Source organism: Mugil cephalus, chromosome 15, assembly GCF_022458985.1.
Source record: "Mugil cephalus isolate CIBA_MC_2020 chromosome 15, CIBA_Mcephalus_1.1, whole genome shotgun sequence".
In the NCBI taxonomy this organism is placed as follows: Eukaryota; Metazoa; Chordata; class Actinopteri; order Mugiliformes; family Mugilidae; genus Mugil; species Mugil cephalus.
This window is the reverse complement of record NC_061784.1, coordinates 18143567-18166172: the sequence shown is the minus strand read 5'-3', so window position 1 is coordinate 18166172 and position 22606 is coordinate 18143567. Positions and strand designations below refer to the sequence as shown.

At 40.5% G+C, this 22606-nt stretch overlaps 1 protein-coding gene across 5 annotated transcripts in view; it reads left to right on the top strand.

The window, feature by feature from the left end:
* The window catches only part of cadm1a (cell adhesion molecule 1a), a 371700-nt gene extending 353702 nt beyond the window's left edge, over positions 1–17998 (top strand). For all 5 annotated transcript variants that reach the window (XM_047606950.1, XM_047606949.1, XM_047606948.1 and 2 more), the window contains 2 exons: positions 10105–10233; positions 13306–17998. In XM_047606950.1, coding sequence (XP_047462906.1) covers positions 10105–10233; positions 13306–13424 — 248 coding nt within the window. In that variant the 3' untranslated portion in view covers positions 13425–17998. The remainder of the gene's footprint in view (positions 1–10104; positions 10234–13305) is intronic.
* The last annotated feature ends 4608 nt before the right edge of the window (positions 17999–22606 follow it).

Sequence of the window (22606 nt, the reverse complement as noted above, 5' to 3'; positions counted from 1 at the left end):
TGAAAAACGGGAATACTAGCTTCTCCTACACACCTCTCTGCCAGGTGTAAATTAAGCAAAAGTCAATCTCTTTTCCGCCAGTACCTGCGTTTCTTTCTTTTTTTTTTGTTTTTTTTTTTTCTTCAGCTGGGCTTGAGCTTTCTATTTTAAAAGCAGGGCCCAGATGTTCGTGCCAGAAAGTGAATTAAAGCCGAACGCTGGCGTTGTTTTCATTAGACGGTGCCAGAGTATAACTGCTAATTAAAACTGCCATCTTGCTGCAAAATGAAATTAAAAAATTTAAAAGATGGATGTGAACTTATAAGTAAGTGGCATTTTAGTGTCACCTTTGCTTTGTCTCACTTAATGATGTTAGAGCTTGGCTCCTGCGCTGCGTTTGTTATCACATGGTAGGAAATATGTGTATAAGGCTCCGAGCCTGTCTGTACTTTCTCTTGAACTGTTGTTGAAGCCGTATGTTTTTGGCTCCTGGTGGCAGCGGTACCAGAGACCCTGTCATGGTTGGGTAGTTTAATTTCTATTACTGGCATATTCCAACTCTCAGCTCTTTGTCGACAGCATACAGTATCTGTCACCGTCACCACAACCATGTTGAGAGTAGCACACGGCCACGGTTGAAGTGTAAACCAAGTACCTGGTTGTACAGTGTGTTTTGGAGTGTTGTGAACTAACCAGACGCGGGGCGTTGCATCATTTGACGGCTAGTTCATACACAGGATGTGTAAACAGACAGGCGAAGTAGTCGGGGGTAAACTAGCCCGACTCTCTCAACGTGTCGTCATCCATCAGCAGCAGAGCACTGACTCCCAGAAACAACACAGAAATCCATGTTCAACACAGCAAACTTTTTAAAAACATATTCCTTTGGCTTCTTGGTGTTAACGTTGTCCACTGTTATTCCCTTAAAGTCGTGACACGCATGCCAGCCATTTGCCAGTGTTGGGCAGCTTCTGTGGCCCTAGTTTGCACTAGTGTTGAGAAAGATCATGACTCCTAAGAGCTCAGGTCGAATTAACACTTGGTTCTAAACATCATATTCTTAAAGTTGAAACATATACTCCCACTGTAGTTAGATGAGGGGCCAGTCTACTGAACTCTAGATAGCCTGTACACTGCAGAAGAAACACAGCGATACACTTCAGGTGAACTTTTAGAAGAAGTGCATGAGAGTAACGGACTTATGGACCAGCCATAAATGTGACAAAGTGATGAATGAAGTGAACATAAAAAGTGACAAAAAAAGGTGATGAATGGAGAGGCTCAGTATGACTGGAGTTTGAGTCCTCATACGAACACGGTTGTCATCGAGGAAGGGCGGCGAGGTTGGTGCCGTTTTTGGCAGCAAGTTGAGCCCTGCCCTATAATGAAGCACAAAGCATTATAAAAATAGATGCACAACAGCACAAAATCTGTCTGGACTTGTGTGCCACCCAGAACGGGACCCGATTTTGTTTTTTTGTGGAGAATAAAACTCTGCATCAAACTTGGACCCATCTTTTGTTTCTCTGGAGATTCTGTTTGACTTCAACAATACTTCAAACTTAGTTACATATTGAATTAAAGAGGTGCAGGCTATTATCAGGCCTAACGCTGTCCCTCAAAATATTATTCAACACTAGTTGGACCCAGTGTCAGTTTTTCAGCTGATTCAGCATATTGAAGTGGCTGTAGAATGAGTCGATCAGAGAGATCACTCTGATTGGTCGATCAGCTCCGACTTAATAAAAAAAAAAAAAAAAAAGACTTTTGCTTGTTTTGTCCAAAAACAGACATTTCATCACTCATCCAAGTAGCTTCTTCAGTTCTAAGGGGCTGGTGGGAAGGTTTTAATAGAAACATCTGTGGGTATAATCCATCAAAAACTTATCTGACTGGTGTCCATTAACCTTCTGAGACCCCGCGTCCTCATATGGGGACATTAAGGTTTTATCGCAGTTTATTCTGCTTAATTTAAACCCGTTGTCCTCATTAGTGGACACTTTAGTCTGCCATCTAGTGGTAGCACACTTTTACTTTATTTATTCTCATTAATGTTTGTAGTTTGATATGAAGCGCAAATTTAGCAAATTTTATTAATAGCAACGAGCTACAATGTTGCAAATTAGCAAGTACTCGTTTGAGGACGTTGGGACTTGATTGTTCTGTCTTTGCTCAGCCATGTTCAGGCGTTAAAATAAACAGTTTTATATTTTGTCACACATTGGGTGACTTTATTATAATATAAATAATGAAATAATCCCGCATATGAGGACATATTTTTTTCTAAAAACTACTCTTTCCTCTTCAAAGATGATGCTTAATTATTATACATCTTAGGTCCTACTGATCCCAAATACCGTGGAGAAATTAAAAACGCAGACCAAATAAAAGCTCAGGTCTCAGGAGGTTGATAGCTAGACACTTGGCAGTCGTTGGGGGGACTGAATTGGGAGGAGCTCGGAATTGAAGTCTTTTGAGACTGTTCTTGTAACGCTTTACAATCACTGCTTTATAAATTAATTTCTTAAAATAATCTTAATGAGGACCACGAGTCAGGAAATTGGTAATGACCCTGCCAGTGTCAGAGCTCTCATTTTGATGTGGACTTCAATGAAAATATTATATGAGTTCCATTACAGGTGTGTAGAATTAATCTTGTTTGGCCCCAGACCCATCCGGAACAATAAAAGTCAGGATGCGTCCGCTACATTGATTTTGAACACAGAATTTTTAAATCCGTCTCTGGCAAGCACCTCCAACTTTTTTGAAGTGGAGCACCGACTTCTCTTTGAACACTGAGCACCTGTAGCCGTGTTTTTTCCTCTTACTACAACACATATCAAAAAGTAATGAATCCTTTTGAATTGCACACACACACGCACAAAAAAAAGAAAAGCAGAGAGAAAGGCGAGAAGAAAAAAAAACACAACTCTTGAATCCCTGCTAAAAGTCAAAAGTCAAAAAAAAAATGGATGACTGTTTTTAATCATTTCATTTTCAACTTTATTCGACCTTACCTTTTTTCTTTTCTTTTTTTCTTTTTTTTTGCTCTCTGTATGTTTAATGGGGCTGCTGTCTTTTTCAAACCAAACTCTTTTTGACATTTTGAAAAAGACTCAATAAATCCAGGGCCCAGTCGTTTCGTATGTCAGCGGCGTAGCTCGCTACCCGAGAGGCAAAAGATTTAACTGACATTTTTAAATAGGTTCAATGAATAGGTTCAGCGGGACTTTAATTACATTCACTCTTTAACCAAGAGTGTTGTTGGCGATGGGAGTGGATCTTGACAAGCCAACGTGCTCTTATGACACCCCACCCACATAACGCTGCCGTGTTCCTGATTGCCCCTCTATCTACAGGCTGTATGAGCACACCAGTGAAATCAGTGGTCCTTAATTAGCAGATTAGAAGATCCAATTAGGAGATCTCCTCTGTCTAAAATCAAGCCTTCGTTAACATGTCCTGTGAAAATGAGATACTCCACATCCCTGCGTAAAGGTGGACGTTTCTCCCGCTGCCCCCAAAAATGGCTGCTCTTGATTGACTGGCGTTGTTTAGCCCCGTGGACAATTTGTTTGAAGCCCGTTCCTGATTAACCGTGTGCATTTCAGGCGCATATCATAGTTGGCAAAGTTGATCTGATTTGAAAATTATCCTTTTTTTTTTTTGTTTTATTTGGCCGGTTTGGTGGTAGTTTAGGCTAAACACAGAAGCTTACAGTAAAACAAATATAATAGCAGGAGCAGAGAAAGCAGGTCTGCAGCCCTGACATCAAAATGAAATGTGTTTTACCGTGAGGTCATAATAATAATTACAGAGACTTTTTGCACATTTTACATTTTCTCACGATGCCTTTATATATATATATATATATATATATATATATATATATATATATATACACACACACACTTTTTTTTCCAGTTCTGCTCACGGTTCCTTTCCAAGATGAATGTTATTTTGCAAAATGAGCTGCAGCAACAGAGCAAAGCTACATTAAGTGCTTTAATAACCCATTTGGCCTCATCAATACACAGAGAGAGCTTCATGGTGATTTAACAAAAAAAAATACTGCAAGTGTTATAAGAGAGGCTCTGGTAAAAGAACTATGGTGTACGCAGCAATCAGGCATAACATTATGACCACCTTCCTAATGTTGTGTAGGTCTCCCTTTGTGTCTCCAAAACAGTCTCCAAGGCAAGACGGCAGCAGCCATTTCTGAGAACTGTATTCACTGATTTATGACCACTTGGGAGGTTTTAGAAGTCTGAAAATATGCTGCTAAACTCAATGCATTTAAATGCACGGCTTAATCAAGCTATGCTTGAAATTCCACTTAAGGGAGACAGTCATGATACTGATGTGGATCTTAGATGTTTTTTATCTGCGACAGAATTGACATTTAAGGCTATAACTGTAATTTTATTCACTATGCATTACTATATTTGCTAAAACAATGACCTGTGCTGTTTGAGGCTCGGAAACGTGATGGGATTTCAAACAACAACAAGATGGATAATAGCTTTTTTAATCTCGTACGTAATGTGTGCGCTATCCCTCAGACAGTTCTTCTAACAACTCTGTTTATCTTCTTCTTCAGCTTGAATGCTTTTTTTCCGGGGTCATACGGCAGTGCAGTGGTTGTGAAAGAATGCGCACTCGTGTTGTCCAGTTAAAGTCTGATTAAGACGTGTACATGCCGGGGAAAATCGATTTCCAATGCAGTATCTGGGTGTCTTAATCGGATAAGGAGAACTCTGATTTTAGTCAGAGTTTACATGCTCTTAAGTTGTCCAGTTAAAGTCGTATTAAGGCAGTAATTTGTTTTTTTTTACGTGCATGTGAACGTGCTGGCTGTAAATTTTGTCATCAAGCACAGAGCAGCGTTATGAATGTCTTTTGCCTCTATTTTGGCCTCCACCAGAATGTGTTATTTTTCATCATTATCCAGCTGCAAGATACTCCACTTTTTTCTAGAACTTACTTGGCATCGGTTTTTCCACAACTGCTCTACGGAAACAGGACTGATGAGTGAACTGAAACACTGAGTATATAAATGACTAAAGTATTTATTTGCTACCAAAAATGGCGCATGCTCACCTATTTAGTGCTCACCTGGCTCTTTAACATAATTTCATAAGTGTCCTGCCACCACTCTGAGATAATCGTTGTTTGTGGAGGGATTTGGTTAAACTTAAGGGAGACAGTCGTGATACTGATGTGGATCTCAGATGCTTTCTATCTGCGACAGAAGTGACATTTAAGGCTATAACTGTAATTTTCTTCACTATGCATTACTATATTTGCTAAAACAATGACCTGTGCTGTTTGAGGCTCGTCTTCCAGAGTGAGACACTAACGGAAACGTATTTTACTCGGTGACAGTAATTGCTCATAAGTGATACTCACCGATATGACATGCAAATTGCTTTGTACGGTGTGACTGGGACTGAGTGCTTCCTGAAATTGACATCCTGGCACTTTGGGATCACAAGCAGGGCTCATTAAAAACAGAACATTCATTTTTATGCTTTTTGCTTTGACAGAATTTAAGACTCTTGATCCTGCTGCAGCACAGTATCCTGTAAGGTCAGGCGCATTAGGAATTCAGGAGGGGTTTATCGGAAACAAGAATCCAGTCACCAACAAGTAGCCCCTGCACTTTTAATGCAAAATGCAGCTTGACTTCATCTTGTTTGTGCAAATAAATCCACAAGGCAGATCTAATTATTGTATGAGGCTGCATTATATTATGCAAAGACTGTTGATGTTTTCCTCCATCCCTAACTGTTTCGTAAACGAATTCACACCGGGAAGGTTTGATATAGACGATGAAGAATGATCCTCTGCAACTGTCCAAAGCCATCTCCACCACTCTGACCACACACACACACACACACACACACACACACACACACACACACACACACACACACACACACACACACTCTCTCCCTCTAGCCTCCCCCCTCCCCGAAGCCAGAGTCCACATTAACATCGTAATAGGAAAGTGTGTTAAAGCACAGCTCTAGCGGCCTGACAAGAGCGAATTGGATGTCAGAAGGATTCCTGCTCGCTTTAATTGAATCTGCCCAGAACTAAAACAGAAAATCTGAAGTCAAAATAACCCATTACCTATCAGGTAATGTTTTGTTGAGTTTGACAGGTAGCGCTGCACTGCCCTCCCCCGCGCCCCGCTTCATTCCTGCAGGTTTGGATAATGCATGTGTGCGCGCGGGTGGGTGGTAGCACCGTGTTTCTCTTTCTGTTTCTGTTATTCGTTAATCAATCGTGGCCTGCTCTCTCTGTTTTCTGGGGTTCTCGCAGCAAGTCCCCCGTGCGGACGTAGGCCAGTGAAACATGAGGAAGACTTTTATTTGGTTGTTGGTGTTGCTGGTGGTAGTTGTGGGGTCTCAGCCGCCTGAACTTCTAAAAACAGCCTGTCGTTCTTTGACATGAGGACACTTCTTCCTGTTTGCTATATTTTCTAAAGACCTTACATCTTTGTGGCGACTAACTTCGGGAAACAAGGTCAGCAAGTGAAGATTTAAGTAAGTCTAGAGAGTTTCTTCTGCAGGAAGGACGCTGGAGCAGTCGGGCTCAGGCGTCAGGGATAGAGTTTACTGAGTAGTGCTTGTATTCATCATATAAACCTGAGTTGCCTCCGCGGAACCATTGATTTTAGCTTCAAAATCCATCTTCTTAAATTCAACAAAGTCCTTCCCCTTGGCTGAGCTTTAAATTAACTTTACATTTTTAACTTAAAACGCATTTAACGTCAAAATCTACTGGTGTCATTAGCATTAGCTGCCTTCCTGATAGTATCCAAGGATGTGCATTAACATTCCTTGAGCATTACTTAACTCTAGAAACTATTATTTTTAGATCTTTGCTCAGCTGTAACGACGCTCCATACAACCGATTTCCTTTCCGATCCGAGTATCCTGTGTAAATATACCCTAATGTCTCTGGTAAACCTAAAAAAAAATAGGAACAAAGGAAGGTGTTGGGGTAGTGGCTTCATTTTCTACATAGCCGAGCTAATACAACAAAAGAAAAAACAACCAGAGGACACAATCATACAAAATGTCAAAAAGCTGTTTCAGATACTTACACACACTTACACAAAAGACATACAGTGGGGGAAATAAGTATTTGATCCCCTGCTGAATTTGTAAGTTTGCCCACTTCCATAGAAATGATCAGACTCTGGTTTTTATGGTTGTTTACTGGTTATGGGTATAGACAGAATATCAGTCGAAAATGCATAAAAAGCACACAATCTAAAAGTTATAAATTGTTATGTATTTTATTAAGGGAAATAAGTATTTGATCCCCAAGCACAACACAAGTCAGTACTTTGTAGAGAAACCTTTGTTGGCAAGCACAGCGATGAGACGTTTCTTGTAGTTGGTCACCAGGTTTGCACACAGCGCAGGAGGGATTTTGGCCCATTCATCTTTACAGACAGTCTCTAAATCCTTCAAGTTTCTTGGCTGCCTCTTGGAAACTCGGAGCTTCAGCTCCCTCCACAGGTTTTCGATCGGGTTAAGGTCTGGAGACTGACTAGGCCACTCCATGACCTTAATATGCTTCTTCTTGAGCCACTCCTTTGTTGTCCTGGCAGTATGTTTTGGGTCATTGTCATGTTGGAAAACCCACCCACGAGGCATCTTCAGTGTTCTTGCTGAGGAAAGAAGGTTTTTGTCCAAGATGTTACAGTACATGGCTGCATTCATTGGCCCCATAATGCGGTGAAGTTGCCCTGTACCCTTTGCTGAAAAACAGCCCCAAAACATGATGTTTCCACCTCCATGCTTAACCGTGGGTATGGTGTTCTTTGGGTCATACTCACGTTTTTTCATCCTCCAAACACGGCGGGTCGAGTTAATGCCAAATAGCTCAACTTTGGTTTCGTCAGACCACAGCACTTTCTCCCAAGCCTTCTCTGAGTCATTTAGATGTTCACTGGCAAACTTAAGGCGGGCCTGTACATGTGCCTTCTTGAGCAGGGGGACCTTGCGGGCACTGCAAGAGTTCAATCCATAACGGCGCAGTGTGTTGCCAACTGTTTTCTTGGTGACGGAGGTCCCAACTGCTTCCAGATCATTAACAAGCTCCTGCCGTGTTGTTTTAGGCTGCTCCCTCACCTTTCTCATCATCATCCTCACTCCATGAGGCGAGATTTTGCGGGGAGCTCCAGACCGAGGACAGTTGATGGTCCTTTTATGGGTCTTCCACTTGCGAATAATGGCACCAATAGTTGTCACCTTCTCACCAAGCCTTTTGCTGATGGTTTTGTAACCTATACCAGCCTTGTGCAGGTCTACAATCTTGTCCCTGACATCTTTTGACAGCTCTTTGGTCTTGCCCATGGTGCTGTAGAAGTTGGAATGTAAGAAACTGATTCTTAGAGCAGGTGTGCTTTATATATACATGACGAGTTAAGATCAGGAGTATTGGTAAATAGTTGACTGAGCACAGCAGTGTGCCACATGCGCACCAGCCAATCTGTAGGAGCCTGAATTCTAAGTGAATTGTTGGGGATCAAATACTTATTTCCCTTAATAAAATACATAACAATTTATAACTTTTAGATTGTGTGTTTTTTATGCATTTTCGATTGATATTCTGTCTATACCCATAACCAGTAAACAACCATAAAAACCAGAGTCTGATCATTTCTATGGAAGTGGGCAAACTTACAAATTCAGCAGGGGATCAAATACTTATTTCCCCCACTGTAAGTGAAGTAATAAGACCATTAAAATTAATAATTGTTTCTTCCTACATTACCTCAAATGACTGAAGTATCAAAAGTATCAATATTTTGATTTGACAATCGATTTTAGAACATAAAGACCTGGTATCGGAAGTATCGATATTTCAGTATCAATCTGCACGTCATGTCAACTGCTTTAAAAAAACAAAAAAAAAACATGGAAAGACAGTTTTCCAACTCCTTCAAGTTTTTTTCATCACACTTCTTCTTGGTTCTTCCTCTAAACGTCTTTATTTTACCAAAGCTTATACACTACTTAGTACATGTCTTCGTTCAGTACAAGTTGTCCATGTTACTTGACAAACGCAATGTTCACACTCCAAGTGCGTAATGTTAGAGGTGTTAGAGAAGGATCTCTCCCATGCTCCTCCTCTGTCCCGTGAGTGACCAATCAGGTCCGCAAATGGATATGAACTCGTGGTTGTCATGGATACGTACACATGGTGTCAGTAGCTTTAACGTGGCGTTACCACCGAACGCTATGGGGCCACTCGGTTTGTTTTATTCCTAAGAACTGAGCCTCGTGACGACGCACGGACCAGGTCGAATTGACTCTTAAAGTAAAAGCACTGAGCCGTCTCTCGCACCCTGGCGGGAATATGGTAATTTTTAATCAATTCTTGATTGCAATCCGAATGGCTATTGTTGCGGCAGTTTTTTATACGGCGGTTATTTAAATGTTAGCGAGAGACAAAGGAGCCAGACTGAACTCAGGGAAGAGGAAACAACATCTTGTTAAATCTTGTGACGGGAAACAAACAATCGAACCAACCCAAATTGCGCAACGTAATGAATGTTGTGTGTCCCTTTGAAGCGTTTAGTGCGACAACGGTATCGCGCAAGATTAAGAGCTCTACATTTAAATAAAACAAAGGTGAAGATCAGCATTACGCCTAAGAGGTAATGGCGTACCCTCCCCTTATTTTCACCGCTAAGAACTATGCGAGCACTTTCCCTAATTTCTTTGCATAACATTCGTATTCATTACTGGTGTTTGTGTTTATTTCCTGCATGGATTCTATTCAGGAAAAAAAAAGATTCGTTTAGCTGGAACCACCGGAGCGTCATTCATGACAACAGACCTGTGTGGAGCACAGAGTTAGGCCCAGGGCAGCAGGTTGCCAAGACAATTATGTTTCAGATGCTGTTAAATCAGCGCGATTAAAGTGCTATTGCTGCATTTAAATGCCTTGCATCGAGTATAATCTACACCTCTATCATGTTTAACTGTCTGACATCCTCCGCAGGGATTCGGTGGCTGATTGCCATCCCCACGATGTAACAAGGATTTTTAACAGAGCTGTTATCCACACTTTCTTTTCCTTTTCCGCTTTCACTTCCAGATTCTCGAGCTGGAGAAGGGGCGCCCAGAACGGTGGACCATGCAGTTATCGGAGGGGTGGTGGCCGTGGTCGTGTTCGCCATGCTCTGTCTACTCATCGTCCTGGGGCGCTACTTTGCAAGACACAAAGGTAGAAGAACCCAGAGTGATATGTTGAGGAAGGGACAAAGCAAAGCAGCTCCTTAAAACCTAATAATAATAGAACTTTTTTAAAACAATAGCTGTTGAATGGATTTTTAGCAGCTTGCTGATTTCCTCTCAAGTGCAGCCTGAACCAGCAGGTTAATCAAGTGCAGCCTCTTTACTTTATTTCAATAAAAAAACCTCACGTCGCTGGATGGATGCCATCCGAACGGTGGAGACACCGCTATTAAGGCTAGGGGTTACTGATGATGAGTAAAATTACATTCTTCACGCAGTCCTGCTGAAAAGTATAACAAATCTGGTATGCCGGCCTCATAACGCAGAAATAATTATAATCTATAACAAATTTCACACTTTGATATTTCTTATGCAGGAGGAGGAAATGGAATCTGGTGCATTAACCACTTTAGGGCGGAAGTACTTTAAATGAGGCAAATTAAAGGTGCAGACGAAAACTCTTTTTTTTTTTTCATCTTCTTCTTTTAAGAGTGATATTAAACTCAGAGTTCGCCCTCAGATTTATTTCCAGAAGCTAAATGTGGACGTGTGTAAACACGCAGGATAGCTCGCCCACTCGCTCAGAGCCGAGACCGAGTCTCGGGCCCCGGATCCCCCGCTGTCTGTCAGCAGCCGTCGATGGGGTTTAGCGTCTCCTGATGTGTCTCCTGCGAAATCAGCCGACGAGATTAGTAAACAAAAACATCCTGCGTCCAGCTGACTGACTCTTACATGATTTATTAACGCTGAAGGCCGAGCGCGCTGCCACGCGGCGCGGCGTCCCCAAGCGCAGCGAGGAAGACGGGTCCTTCTGGCGACTCGTTTCCGTAGCTTTCGACCGCCGTTGTCGGCCGCGAAAACATTCGCGCTCCGGAGTTTTAATCCAGAAGTGCCGAAACGTTGTATTTAATTTGAGAAGGTGCGAACAAACTTGCAGGTTAGTCCCATTTATTTGCAAGAAAAAGCAAAGGCGAACTGTAAATTTACCTCCCAAGCACGATGCAGATGGAAGGATTCATAAATCCTAGCTCAGCTTTTGTCTTTTTTACACCTTGCCAAATTATCCAGATGTTCATGATTACTACCACACCTGATCTGAAGCCAATGCCATGAGCGCATCAAGAAAAAAAAGAAAAAGAGGAAAAAATGATGAATGATTCTGCAGCTCTGATAATGGAAAAAGTTGATATAGCGTTATTATAACCTTGATCTATATTTTGTAGAGATTCTACATAAAAATATCTTTTTATACAATTGATTTAATGACTGGACCTCCTCCAGCATCATGGCACTGTCTGCTTAAGGAGACTGATTCTTATTAATATTGCGTTTTCCTACAACAAATTAGTGGACAAGTCTATATATAACATAAGCTCTAAAGAAACAGGAATGATCTGTCTGTTTTCCTCTTCTCACAGCACATTTCTATTATTAAAAACAGCAAGGAGACGGAGGTGTACAAATAAAACGGAGGCCACTTTGACTTAATTGTGTGTGGTATGAAAGGTAATCTGTTTACGACTTTTAAGTGCCTGGAGGCCACGTATGAATATTCATGACAGACTAATAATAACAATCACAGGAAGAGAGATTTATTCTTTTCTGAAGCAGTCGCTGAGAAAAATTTGAATTAGAAAAGAATTGTTAATGTTTGACTTTTAACTTTCCTCGGTTGGAGACGTTCCCATAAATACTCAACAACACGCCCCCCTCTCCCCATCACCACCATCACCACCACCATATGAGTTTAAGGTTCTGCTCACATTACCTTCCCGTTAAAGGGGAGTTCTTTCCTTTCGCTGCTTTAGTAGTTGCTTTCAAGTTTTGTAAAGCAGCCGTTCAGGCAGTTTGTTTTGCGTTAATGCTATACACCGATCAGCCACAACATTATGACCACTGACAGGAGATGTAAATAACGTTGGAGGTCCGTGGAGGTGCTGCAAGGGGCTGGCAAAATATTTGGTTGAGACATTTTTTATATATATATTTATATATTTTCAAATTTTCATCCACACTTTTAATTTCTTTACGTCCACATTAACGTGAGTCCAGCATATTTTAGTAAAGAGAAGCTAACAGTGTAACTTGCTCCCATTAGCCAACTACAGGGGCTAAAATGGATCGCTTTGTTTTATTTTCTTTATATATAATATTTGAACCTGCATTATTTCAATGGCTTAATATTGAATGCAAAATGACAGTAATGATGCATATTTATAAATAGCACTTGGCCGAGTTTAATGTAGAACAGTCTCAGTTTGGGGATCCTTGGCCTGAAGACCCCTCCACTAGATACCAAAGTGGTCAATTATCTGTGTGGATAATTAATAGAGGCCCCTCCCCTCAGCCCATAGGACCCCATAACAATGTCCTGTTGCTAGACACCACGGGACGCCCTCAGAAGACCCACCTCCATTCTCTGATGAGTCCCAACTGTTTTGGACAAACCAGGGAGACCTAAGCAATATTATGAAGGTGGTCATAATGTTATGCCTGATCGCTGTGTAAAATTTAACTGAATGGTCTGCAAGTGGCCCAAGCTAAATGTCACATTTATTCACTTCAAATAGGGGAGGGGGGAGGGGGTATTTTAGCTTCTTAACATTTACCAGGCCACCAGCCTTTTGTTACCACCTCGATCCCTCGTGCTTTTATTTTGGCACTTTCCTCATTCGATTTAGAATACTGTGATCATTACTGGGCTGTGATAGAATGTGAATAAATCTCGTAAATTAGGTTTGAAGAGGCAGGCGAGTTTTTTTTTTTTCTCTCTCTTCTTTCTGAACTTGACAAGGTTAATTTGAAAGTGTGAGCCGTGCTCTTCCCCGCACTCAGAACCCTGATTTTCATGTGCCAATCTCGGGAAAAAGAGGTAAAATGCTTTATGATCTGAATACTAGAGCTCGGTGTTCGCGCGGCGGAAGGATTAGCATAATTAGATGGCGTGAGATGGAGGGGAACATTTTAATCTTGTTGTATCATCTAAGCAGCAGGTTATTATCCAGTCCGTGACACTGTCCTCCGTCCCCTCCCCTCCCGTCGTCCTCCTCCTCCTCCTCAGGTACCTACTTCACACACGAAGCCAAAGGAGCAGACGACGCGGCGGACGCAGACACAGCCATCATCAACGCGGAGGGTGGCCACACCAACTCGGACGAAAAGAAAGAGTACTACATCTAATCTAAACAGGACCCCTCACTCCGGTGTCCCCTTTGGGACGCTGAGCTGTTTTTTGGGGGGAGGGGGAGGGGGAACGTGGGGAGTTGGGGGCTGATGGAGGGGTTTGAGTCGGGGTTTTTCCGGCTCTCTCTTGGCGAGAGTAGAGGGGTCGGCGGAGAGCGGCGGCGTTTTAGGAAGGCCTGGTTTTAAGCCGTTGTTTAGTCTAGTCTGCAGATGTAGATGGAATGTTTCGTGTGTTTAAAAGAAAAAAAAATCCAAAAAAGAAAAAGGAAAAAAAAAATCTAAATCCAAAAAAAAAAAAAAAAAAAAAAAAAAAACGGACGGACAAAAAATGTTGGGGGTTTTCGGTAAATGAGAGACGGGGGAGGGTTGTGTTGGGGGGGGGGGTTGGGAGGGAGGGAGGGAGGGTGCGCCAGACGTTGCCAGAAATCACTGTAGAGAGCTTCACCATTTGACACCTCCCTAACTGCTGGTACGAATTTTATTCAGTTCAACCATTTGCAGAAAATTCTGTGCCTTGTTCCAAATTTTTTTTTCTGTTCTTTCCATATTTTTTTGTGCATTTGTGTTGATCCTCATTTTGCATCGCCCTGTCGCTTTAACCTCCCTCTCCCCCCCCCTTTTTTTTTTCTCCATGCCCGCTTCATCTTTGTAATTATCAGTGTGCTGTTGGCTTTCGTACGGGGGTAGAATTACACGGCCACTTTATTCATTTCTCTAAATGTGTCCACACAGCCTCACCCGCATCAACAAAAAAAAAAAACTCTTTCCAGTAAACTGTGATTTTTGTCTCAAGCCATGACTTCCCCTCTGACGTTTTGACAGCTCCAAAAAATACAAAAAAATGCATGGTACGCTTTACATATCATTGTACAAAGGACATAAATAAGATACAGATACAGGTTTGTTGAACTGGACCCCAACACCACAAAAAACACATATATATCACAAAGATGGCAGCAAAGGGTCACATGAACCGATCTTCCTGTTTTATCACCTCAGTTTGTTCTTCGCAGAAAAACACTTAGAAGAGTAGAACTTTGATTTCTTCCTCTGTTCAGTATTATTTGTCCTCTCCGTGGCCCGCGTGGAAGACTTGTTCTCCCACCGGCTTTTATCGAGTTTTAAAGATGAGTTTCAATCAGTTTCCATCTGCTCTCGAACCACATTTTTTTCTTGCAAGCTGGGAAATTGAAATTGTTTTTAAAAGAATATTTGGCTCAGTCAAATCAATATCCCTCGGTAAAATAAATTAAGAACAAATACGTAAATATTAACATTGGTTGATCAGCAGCAAAAAAAAATGTGCTGGAGAAGAGACGCAGCTTCCGAGTAGTGGTTCATTGTACACTAATCCTTCCTAAGAAATTATTTTTACAACGTACTAGAATTGCAGTGGAGTACATTGGTGTGTTTTATTGTATCGCGCTCAGTGTGAGTTATGTCAAACCGTAAAACAAGCAAATGTTTGAGAAAGTCTTTCAACTGAAATGCTCTGACAGGCCAGTCTTTCCACTTCCATCACACCATCTTAATTTGTTTGCTGTGAGGTGGCTTTTGCTTTTAACAGATTTTATTTTATTTCTTTATCATTTTTTTTTTTTTTTTTTTGCTCGTACATGTGAGCTAAACCCCATTCTCTTCGCTTCTCTGTGTTGCTTTTTACGCATCGCCTGCCAAAACTGAACCAGAGTCTGTTTTGCTGTGCCAGCTGGGGAGCACCGAGGATGCCAGAAGTAATTAATTGTTCGTAACGCAACTTAATGCACATGTTGTGCTCCGTGTTGTTAATCCACGGTTTGCATTAATGCCCCGGCTTCTAAACATGGCTGCGAGGGTGTGCCGGTGGCATCGTTTGTCATTGTTATGTGTTCACACAGCAAGCAGCACGCTTAATGAGTCCTTTCTCTATGTGACAGCTGTGGGTGGATTTAGGTGGAGGTCGAGGCTGCGGTGTACACCTTCAAAGCGCGATATTTTTTCCACGATATATTGAATTTTCAACACTTTATACACACAAATGATAACTTGCTATCAACAGCAGTGGCAGCAAACGATAGGCATTCCTTTGGTCTTATCTGGGTCCAAGGTTTAGATATTTCCTTACAACGCAGCATCAAATACTCCAATGTTTTCCTGTTTAGTTTCTTTTTAAGTTTCAGATTATACATCATTTTTATGTTTATAAAAACTTTCTTATCAAAATATGTGTTTCTGAGTCGTAGGAATTCAGCTAATAAAATATATGCCTTTGAGAAAGTACATTTTTGACAACCTTACGGAACTTGTGTAGCATAAAGATTCTCACTGCAAATGCAGAGAAAAACTACTAGAAGTGTACAAATCATAGAAGGTAAAGGAAAACTTTCAAGGTTCTTTTTTTCAAGATTGTGACTCCCTGGTGCCAGATTTATTGGAAATATATCTACACCTCCTAGGTTTAGCCTAGTCAACACTAACCTATATGTTACTGATGTTTGTTGTTTTTGCTGTTTCACTACAAATGTTACGTACACGTTGCGACAGTGGCGTAAATCTTTTCATTTGATTGCACATTTCCACTATTTCCTCGCAGTGCAGTCTTTTTCCAGTGTAATGTGGTTTACATTTTACTCTATTTCCTCAAATATAAACCAGTAGTCAATTATAAGCCTGGTCTTCGGTAATTGTCAGGGGGCATGGTGAACTGCAAAATAATGAAGGATGGCCACTAAATATGTTACTGGACAAAAACAAGGGTGGTTAAACCCATGGTTAAATGTCCAGTTGAGGAGAATTGCTACTACTTTATTATATAAATTCATCTAAAGCGTTATGGTCCTATTTCCTGCTTGCTGCTGCAATTTGAAGCTATTACTAGAAGTGTTCTGTGGGCATTAAGAGCTTAATACAGTAAATTTAATTCAGATCAAAAAAGGCTTCATACAAATTACATAAAACCGAACGCTATCCGATCAAAACGTGAATGGACTCTTTGCTGATCGTGTTGCTTGCCGTGCGTACACCAACATCTATGATCCGATACTTTACTGCCGTGTTGAAGCATTTGATTGGATTAAGTCAATGTGCAACACAGACTGCAACACATTACCAACGTGATAGCTTTAATATATCATAGTCATACATGAAGACGGGGTTCAGTCTGTCCACATTCAGATTTGGGAGTTCATGGTTGTCCAGAGGCATTAGACTTTTGCACCGCATTGCGCAAATTTCACCCGTGCATTTTATTTTGCTTGCGATTTTGAAACACATCCAGTGGAGTGGGTAGAGCTGTGGATATATTTTTAGCTTTTTAATTGGATGTGGCAGTTGTAGTTGGAAGTTACAGAAGGGACGTTGCAGACAAAGGTCAAAAGATGCCGGGTCCAACTCTCTCCGTCTGCGTCTTCTGTAACACTTGAGTTAATTTAAGACGTTCTGTACTCACAAAGGAATTACCACTAAGTTAACACTGTATGCTGATGACACTGTTTTGTGTTTGTTCAATGGATGGGTGGGGACAGGGTAGGGTACATATTAGGTTAGATGTTTCACGGTCTGGTGTCTGATAAAACTATTAGCTGACTTGTTATCGTTGCTTTATGAATCACAGAGCAGATGTCACTTCATATGTAAGACTGAGATTGTGTGATTTGTATTCTACAGTGAGCACTTTTTTCGCTTCAGTGACATGTGGCAGCTTTCATTTAAATCTGACTTCAAATATGTACTTGCCAATAAAGGAATAGAACTGAATATTGTCTTCTCCCTGAGGCTGATACATCAATATTTTATTCGTGAATATGAAACCTTTTGTGGGTTGGAAGTGTTTCCTCCTGTTTTATGTTCAATAAATGTCCCCCCAAAGTTCCCGTATGAGACATAACAAGAGCAAAACAGCATAAGAAAATAACATTTGAGCGTATTTAATTATTCCAAATTTGGAGTACATACTTGCTTAAACACACAGTAAAGTTTAAACCATGAGGTAGTTTTCTCCACATTAAATTCTTTTGATAACGCCCCGTCTCAGGTTCATGCGTTGCTGACCGATGTGACTGCATCTCAGGTAGAATGCAAAGTTTAGGCCCCACCTATCAACGACATAGAAGTACAATGCATTCATTAAATCAACAATAACCATTACTTTAGGTCCAAAAGGCAAAATTGCTGAGATATTTTGCATATATGTTGTACATGTTTTATGTATTTTTCTTAATATTTGGTGCACTGTAAAAGATGTGTTAAGTATTGCTTTGTGTTGACATAGGTCATAAAGAGTACACTTTATTGGAATGAAGCAAGATCAGACAACTTGTTGTGGCTGTACTACTGTCACGTTCGATGCACCGCCGCCTTTTGAAGCTCGTTTGATTCCCAAAAAGGTTTTGATTGTTTCACCAGTCATTGTTTTCAGATTGATTCTTTTTGTCTCTCTGCTGTATTTGGGAAATGTTAATGTGTATTAATGGAGAAAAAGGAGTTCCACATTCCCATACACATTTTGTATTGGTTCATAAATAGACATTTTTACAAAACAATGAAGAGTTCTTGTCTTAATAAAAGAGAAAAGATATTAATGTCCAAAATAACCAGTGTTGGTATTGTTTTTTGTTTGTTTTTGTTTTTTTGTTTTTTTTCATTTGCTGTTTACTTAAGATGTTCAGACATTAAGATCCACAAAAGGTGTCTGAACCCATCCATCCACCCTGATATCCTCCCAGTCTTCCTGGTTTGATGAGGTGTAGATTCAGGACATTTTAGGATATTTTTTTATGGACAGCCACTAGTTTGTAGAAAATAAGTTTAAGTACCTTCCAATTCTGAATGTTGAAGCCATCACATTGAATTCTCAGTCTTTTTTTAATTTTTTTTTTTAACCTCAATAAACCTTTTTCTGATGGCTTCATGGTCTTAGTTTCTAGTGTTGAGTCTTGTCCGGAGCAGCATGATATTCATTTGGCAAATCACATTAGAGTAAAATAAAACAGGATATGTCTCAACAAGAAGCTGAAACACAGGACGCTGGACTTGAACTGAAATGCCTTTGTTTCAGTTTCTTTTTCGGGTATACCCCGGCCAGGATGACCGAGAACAGTCCAAACAGGGTGTGGGTTTGAATTAGGTTTCCTTGCTTCTTTCCATCTCCACCGTCTCCTCCAAATATGGTCAGTTCTTGAAAATAAGAAACCTGAGACTTAAGTTCGCAAGTCCTCATACCAATCTGTGACGTCGTCGTTATGGAATAGAGGGTATGCATGTGACGTCACAGCAAGCGAAAGTCTCCTTGGTTACGGCTGCCGAGTGGCAGAAAGTGACGGTTGAAAATGGAGACTGGCAGCATTAGTTTGAATCAAACGCTTTAATACTGTCTAAATTGTAAAATTAATTAACAAATCAGGAAGAGCTGTTGTGCGACTGCCTGTACCAACATACCTGCCGAAAAAAAGAGAAGTAAGTGGATCGCTGCATTACGAAGAAACAGGCACCGAAACCTGGTGTTGTGGTTCACATTTAGTGTCAGGTAATATTAATTTGTGTTGTCATACCTTAAGTTAAGTTCTGGAGGGCTGTCCGATAAGTTTGTGGGTGTTGTTGTTGGTGTAGTTATGGCTGACAGTAACTGCGATAACTCCTCGTCCTCCGTTTAACGTCTGGTCGGATGCTACAGTATTGTATGGCTAATGTTACTTAAGCAACATTACCCGAGAGGGTGTGCTTTAACGTCAAATATAAAGCGTATAATTAAATATATATTCATGCTGATGGACATTTTGCTCTCAAAATGTAAAGTTTTGTGCGAGTGTGCTTCCCGTTTCCATGTAAACAAATGGGGTCTGACTAATAACTAGAACACAATCAGTCACGTCAGTAGACTAAATTTTTCTCTTTTTTTCTTTTTTTGGTTATTCTCATCCTCCTACAACCATTCATCGAAACTGAGACCACCAAATAAATCAAAATTAACAACAAACCAAATTTTCAGCCGTTTCCTGCTCCCGCTCTGACAGTTACAGTGTTGCCATGGAGATGGATACAACGTTGCCACAGACCTGGCGGAGCAATATTTTTAGTGATGAGTCAGCCGTGCTGTAATGCTGATTTGAGCACGTTCTAAATGTCTTATTGACCAATCAGATTACTTGGTCGGAAGTACTTGTTGTATAATTCTCAGTGAAGCTCTTAGCGTTAGCATCTTTTATTTAGCTAACTTAAACTAACTGAAACTGGGGCTAATCCACTTTTCCAATCCATACTAGTTTGTATGGATCATTGTCGAGTGCAATTGTCCTTAATTTGATTTGATAATCCACATTTTTCCCGGTCTCGCTGTATTTACCGATACAATTCAATGTTTTTGCCACTCAGGGCGTCAATGCATACTTTCTATGATGCACACTTAAATGAGTAAAACATAATCTATTTACCTAATATCAGTCAGTCAGCTCATGTAAAGATTGCCATGTGAAAATGTTCAGTGAGGTTATTTGCCGATCAGACTCTGAATGCATCACCCCCCACAGAGAAAAGCTCTGCACAGCATGGATTCTGGAGTGACAGCAACAGCTTCCCGGTCTCCTGGGAAACATTGTCTCAAGTGGTGCTTGTGAAATGTAGTTGAATCAAGTTCAAAGTTTGGTCATATAATTTTGTCATACGGTGAACATTATTACCACATTACCTTAGTCTCACTTTGAGATGTCTAATAAATAATAATAACGATACTTAGCTAAATATATTTTAGACTTAGACGAGGAGACAGAGAAATGGCAACTCGGATGACTTTTCACTTATTCTTCGGTGATACTGAAAGCTCTTTCTCAGCCTTGACCAAAGTGAACCTCGGTGAGGGCAGATGTCATGAAATCTTCATCAGATGCATAAACCAGTGTGAACCTGGAGGATAAAACAAGCAGTCCTAATTAACACAAATGAAGGCTAATACCTTGAGGAGCTCCATGAAAGCTAAAATAAATTTGACAAGGTTCATGCTCCGAAAATCAATCTCTGCTTTCCTGCTTGATGAGTGCAGTCAACCTTTTAAAGAAACATCTTAAATAAATGGAGATGCTGTTATTGATCCCAACATAGTAAATTGAGTTGATGCGAGGTGAGCCATCAGTCAGAGAAAAATGAAATTCCCCATTCATATTTAATGGCCGTGAATCAAGCTTTACTTTTAGACATTAACTCGGTATGCGGTGGATGACTTGAGTAGAAGGCGATATTATCTTTTTAATTACATTTTCACCTCAGGCTCTCATTACACCTCAAGTGCTGTACATAATGAGCCAACATCTTGAATAAGTAAAGGTGATACTGCTATTGATTAGGAAGAAGAAACCTGAGGCAAGTTATCAGTCACTGAAAATGTACTTCTGAGTTCACTGTGCTTTCCAGTTGGTCTCTTGCAAACCCGTTGCTCAGTATCTTCAAATAACTTTACAGAAAGAAATCTTATTCATTACATTTAATCTGGCTCTGTACGTAAATGGCTGCACTTAATAATGCCAGAGTAGAATTATTTTTTCAGTGTATGTCCTTGGTGACGGTGTTTTGTCAGCACCGATGAAAAGGTCAGCAATGCAGGCCTTGTATCTGTGTGTGTTAAATTTCAAAGCTCAAAAGGTTAATACAGATATCCAGGAATGAATAGTACATTATTTATCCATTACACACGCACAGCAGCCACATTATTATTTGACTCATTGCGAGCCAGGCAGCATTTTGCTCCTATCTAATGAACCCTGCTAAAGAGTGTCCTTGTTACCAATCACGTATTATTCAGGGATCGGCTATTTAGCGCCTTACCCAGGGGCCGTTAAGATTGGGAGGCCACAGGGAGACTCTGCGAGGCGAACCTCCGTCGCCTCGTGACAACAGGTGAGCCCGAAGTGATTATGAATGATTTATTGATTGTGAGATTTTGAGGGGCAGGAAAGAGCAGAGACATAAACTCTCCTGGTAATGGCAGCCCTCAAGGCTACTTAGGAAATTAGGCCACCCATAAGGGCAACAATTAAGCTACTTGTCTTTGCCCTGCAATCAGGCCAGGTCCTCTTTATACAGAGAATATGTTATATCATCATGTTAACATTCAATATAAACAAAGTATTCAGGAACTGCCTTATAAGGTAGTACTTGCACTAAGTACTGGCTAGGCCTGGGTGAAACTTAAAGTGGAAGTCTTAAAAGATTTTCATGAAATACATGTCTGTTAAAGGATACTTTGTGAAAATGCACTTTAATGTGTCTGGTAAACCTAAAAGGTCGTGTAGTTCAAATCATAACTTCATATTATTATTTATTTATTTCAAACTTGGAAGCATATTGAAGCCTCATTTACTATATAGGCCAGCTAATACCATGAAAGAGAAACTGAACAGAGGAAACAATCATACAAAATATGTGAAAATGCTGTTTCAAACAAAAAAAATAAATAAATGAGTAAAATAATACCATTAAAAATAAAGTATTAAATATAAACCTTTTACAATATAAAACAATTTAACTGTGTAACATTTAATTAATTTCCCTTTTACTACACACAGTTGTAAGAGAAACAAGGTCGTTAGTGTAAAATAAGAGAAAGGAACAATGTTAACGCTACAACTACAATGAAAAATAAAGTCAGTTGCGCAAAATAAGTAAACAAAAGTGAAACAATGTAACAATAACTAACTAAATAATAAAATTACTCAGAGAGGGAACTGTTGGCTCATTCATTCTCCAGCATAGAAGTGGGTCTGCATCCCCTGTAATTGTCTTCTCTTCCAAGTACCGATGCATTTCAATAACGGTGTCAGTGCCAGCTGTGCGATGCTGCTGTGATGCTAGGATTTCAGTCAAACTCTTCACATATCCACCTTTTGCTACAGGTGAGGAAGCAGAAGCTCCTGACACACACACACTTGGAGAGAAGCTGCACTCACATGAACTCTGTGCTGGACGTATAGAAGAGAAACTGTAACAAAAGTATCGTTCTCATCACGCTAGTATCGATCCGAAAGCGATACTGGCATCGATACTATCGATATTTAGATTGATACGCCCAGCCCGAGTACAGAGTGTGTCCGACTTCGGCGCTAACATCTCCAGCTGCTGTAACATGCATCAACTGCATCAGCAAGGAAAAGTCCTCCATTGAGCCTTCACTAACACTGGGATGTGAATGCGCATCGACTTATATAGAGTAATCA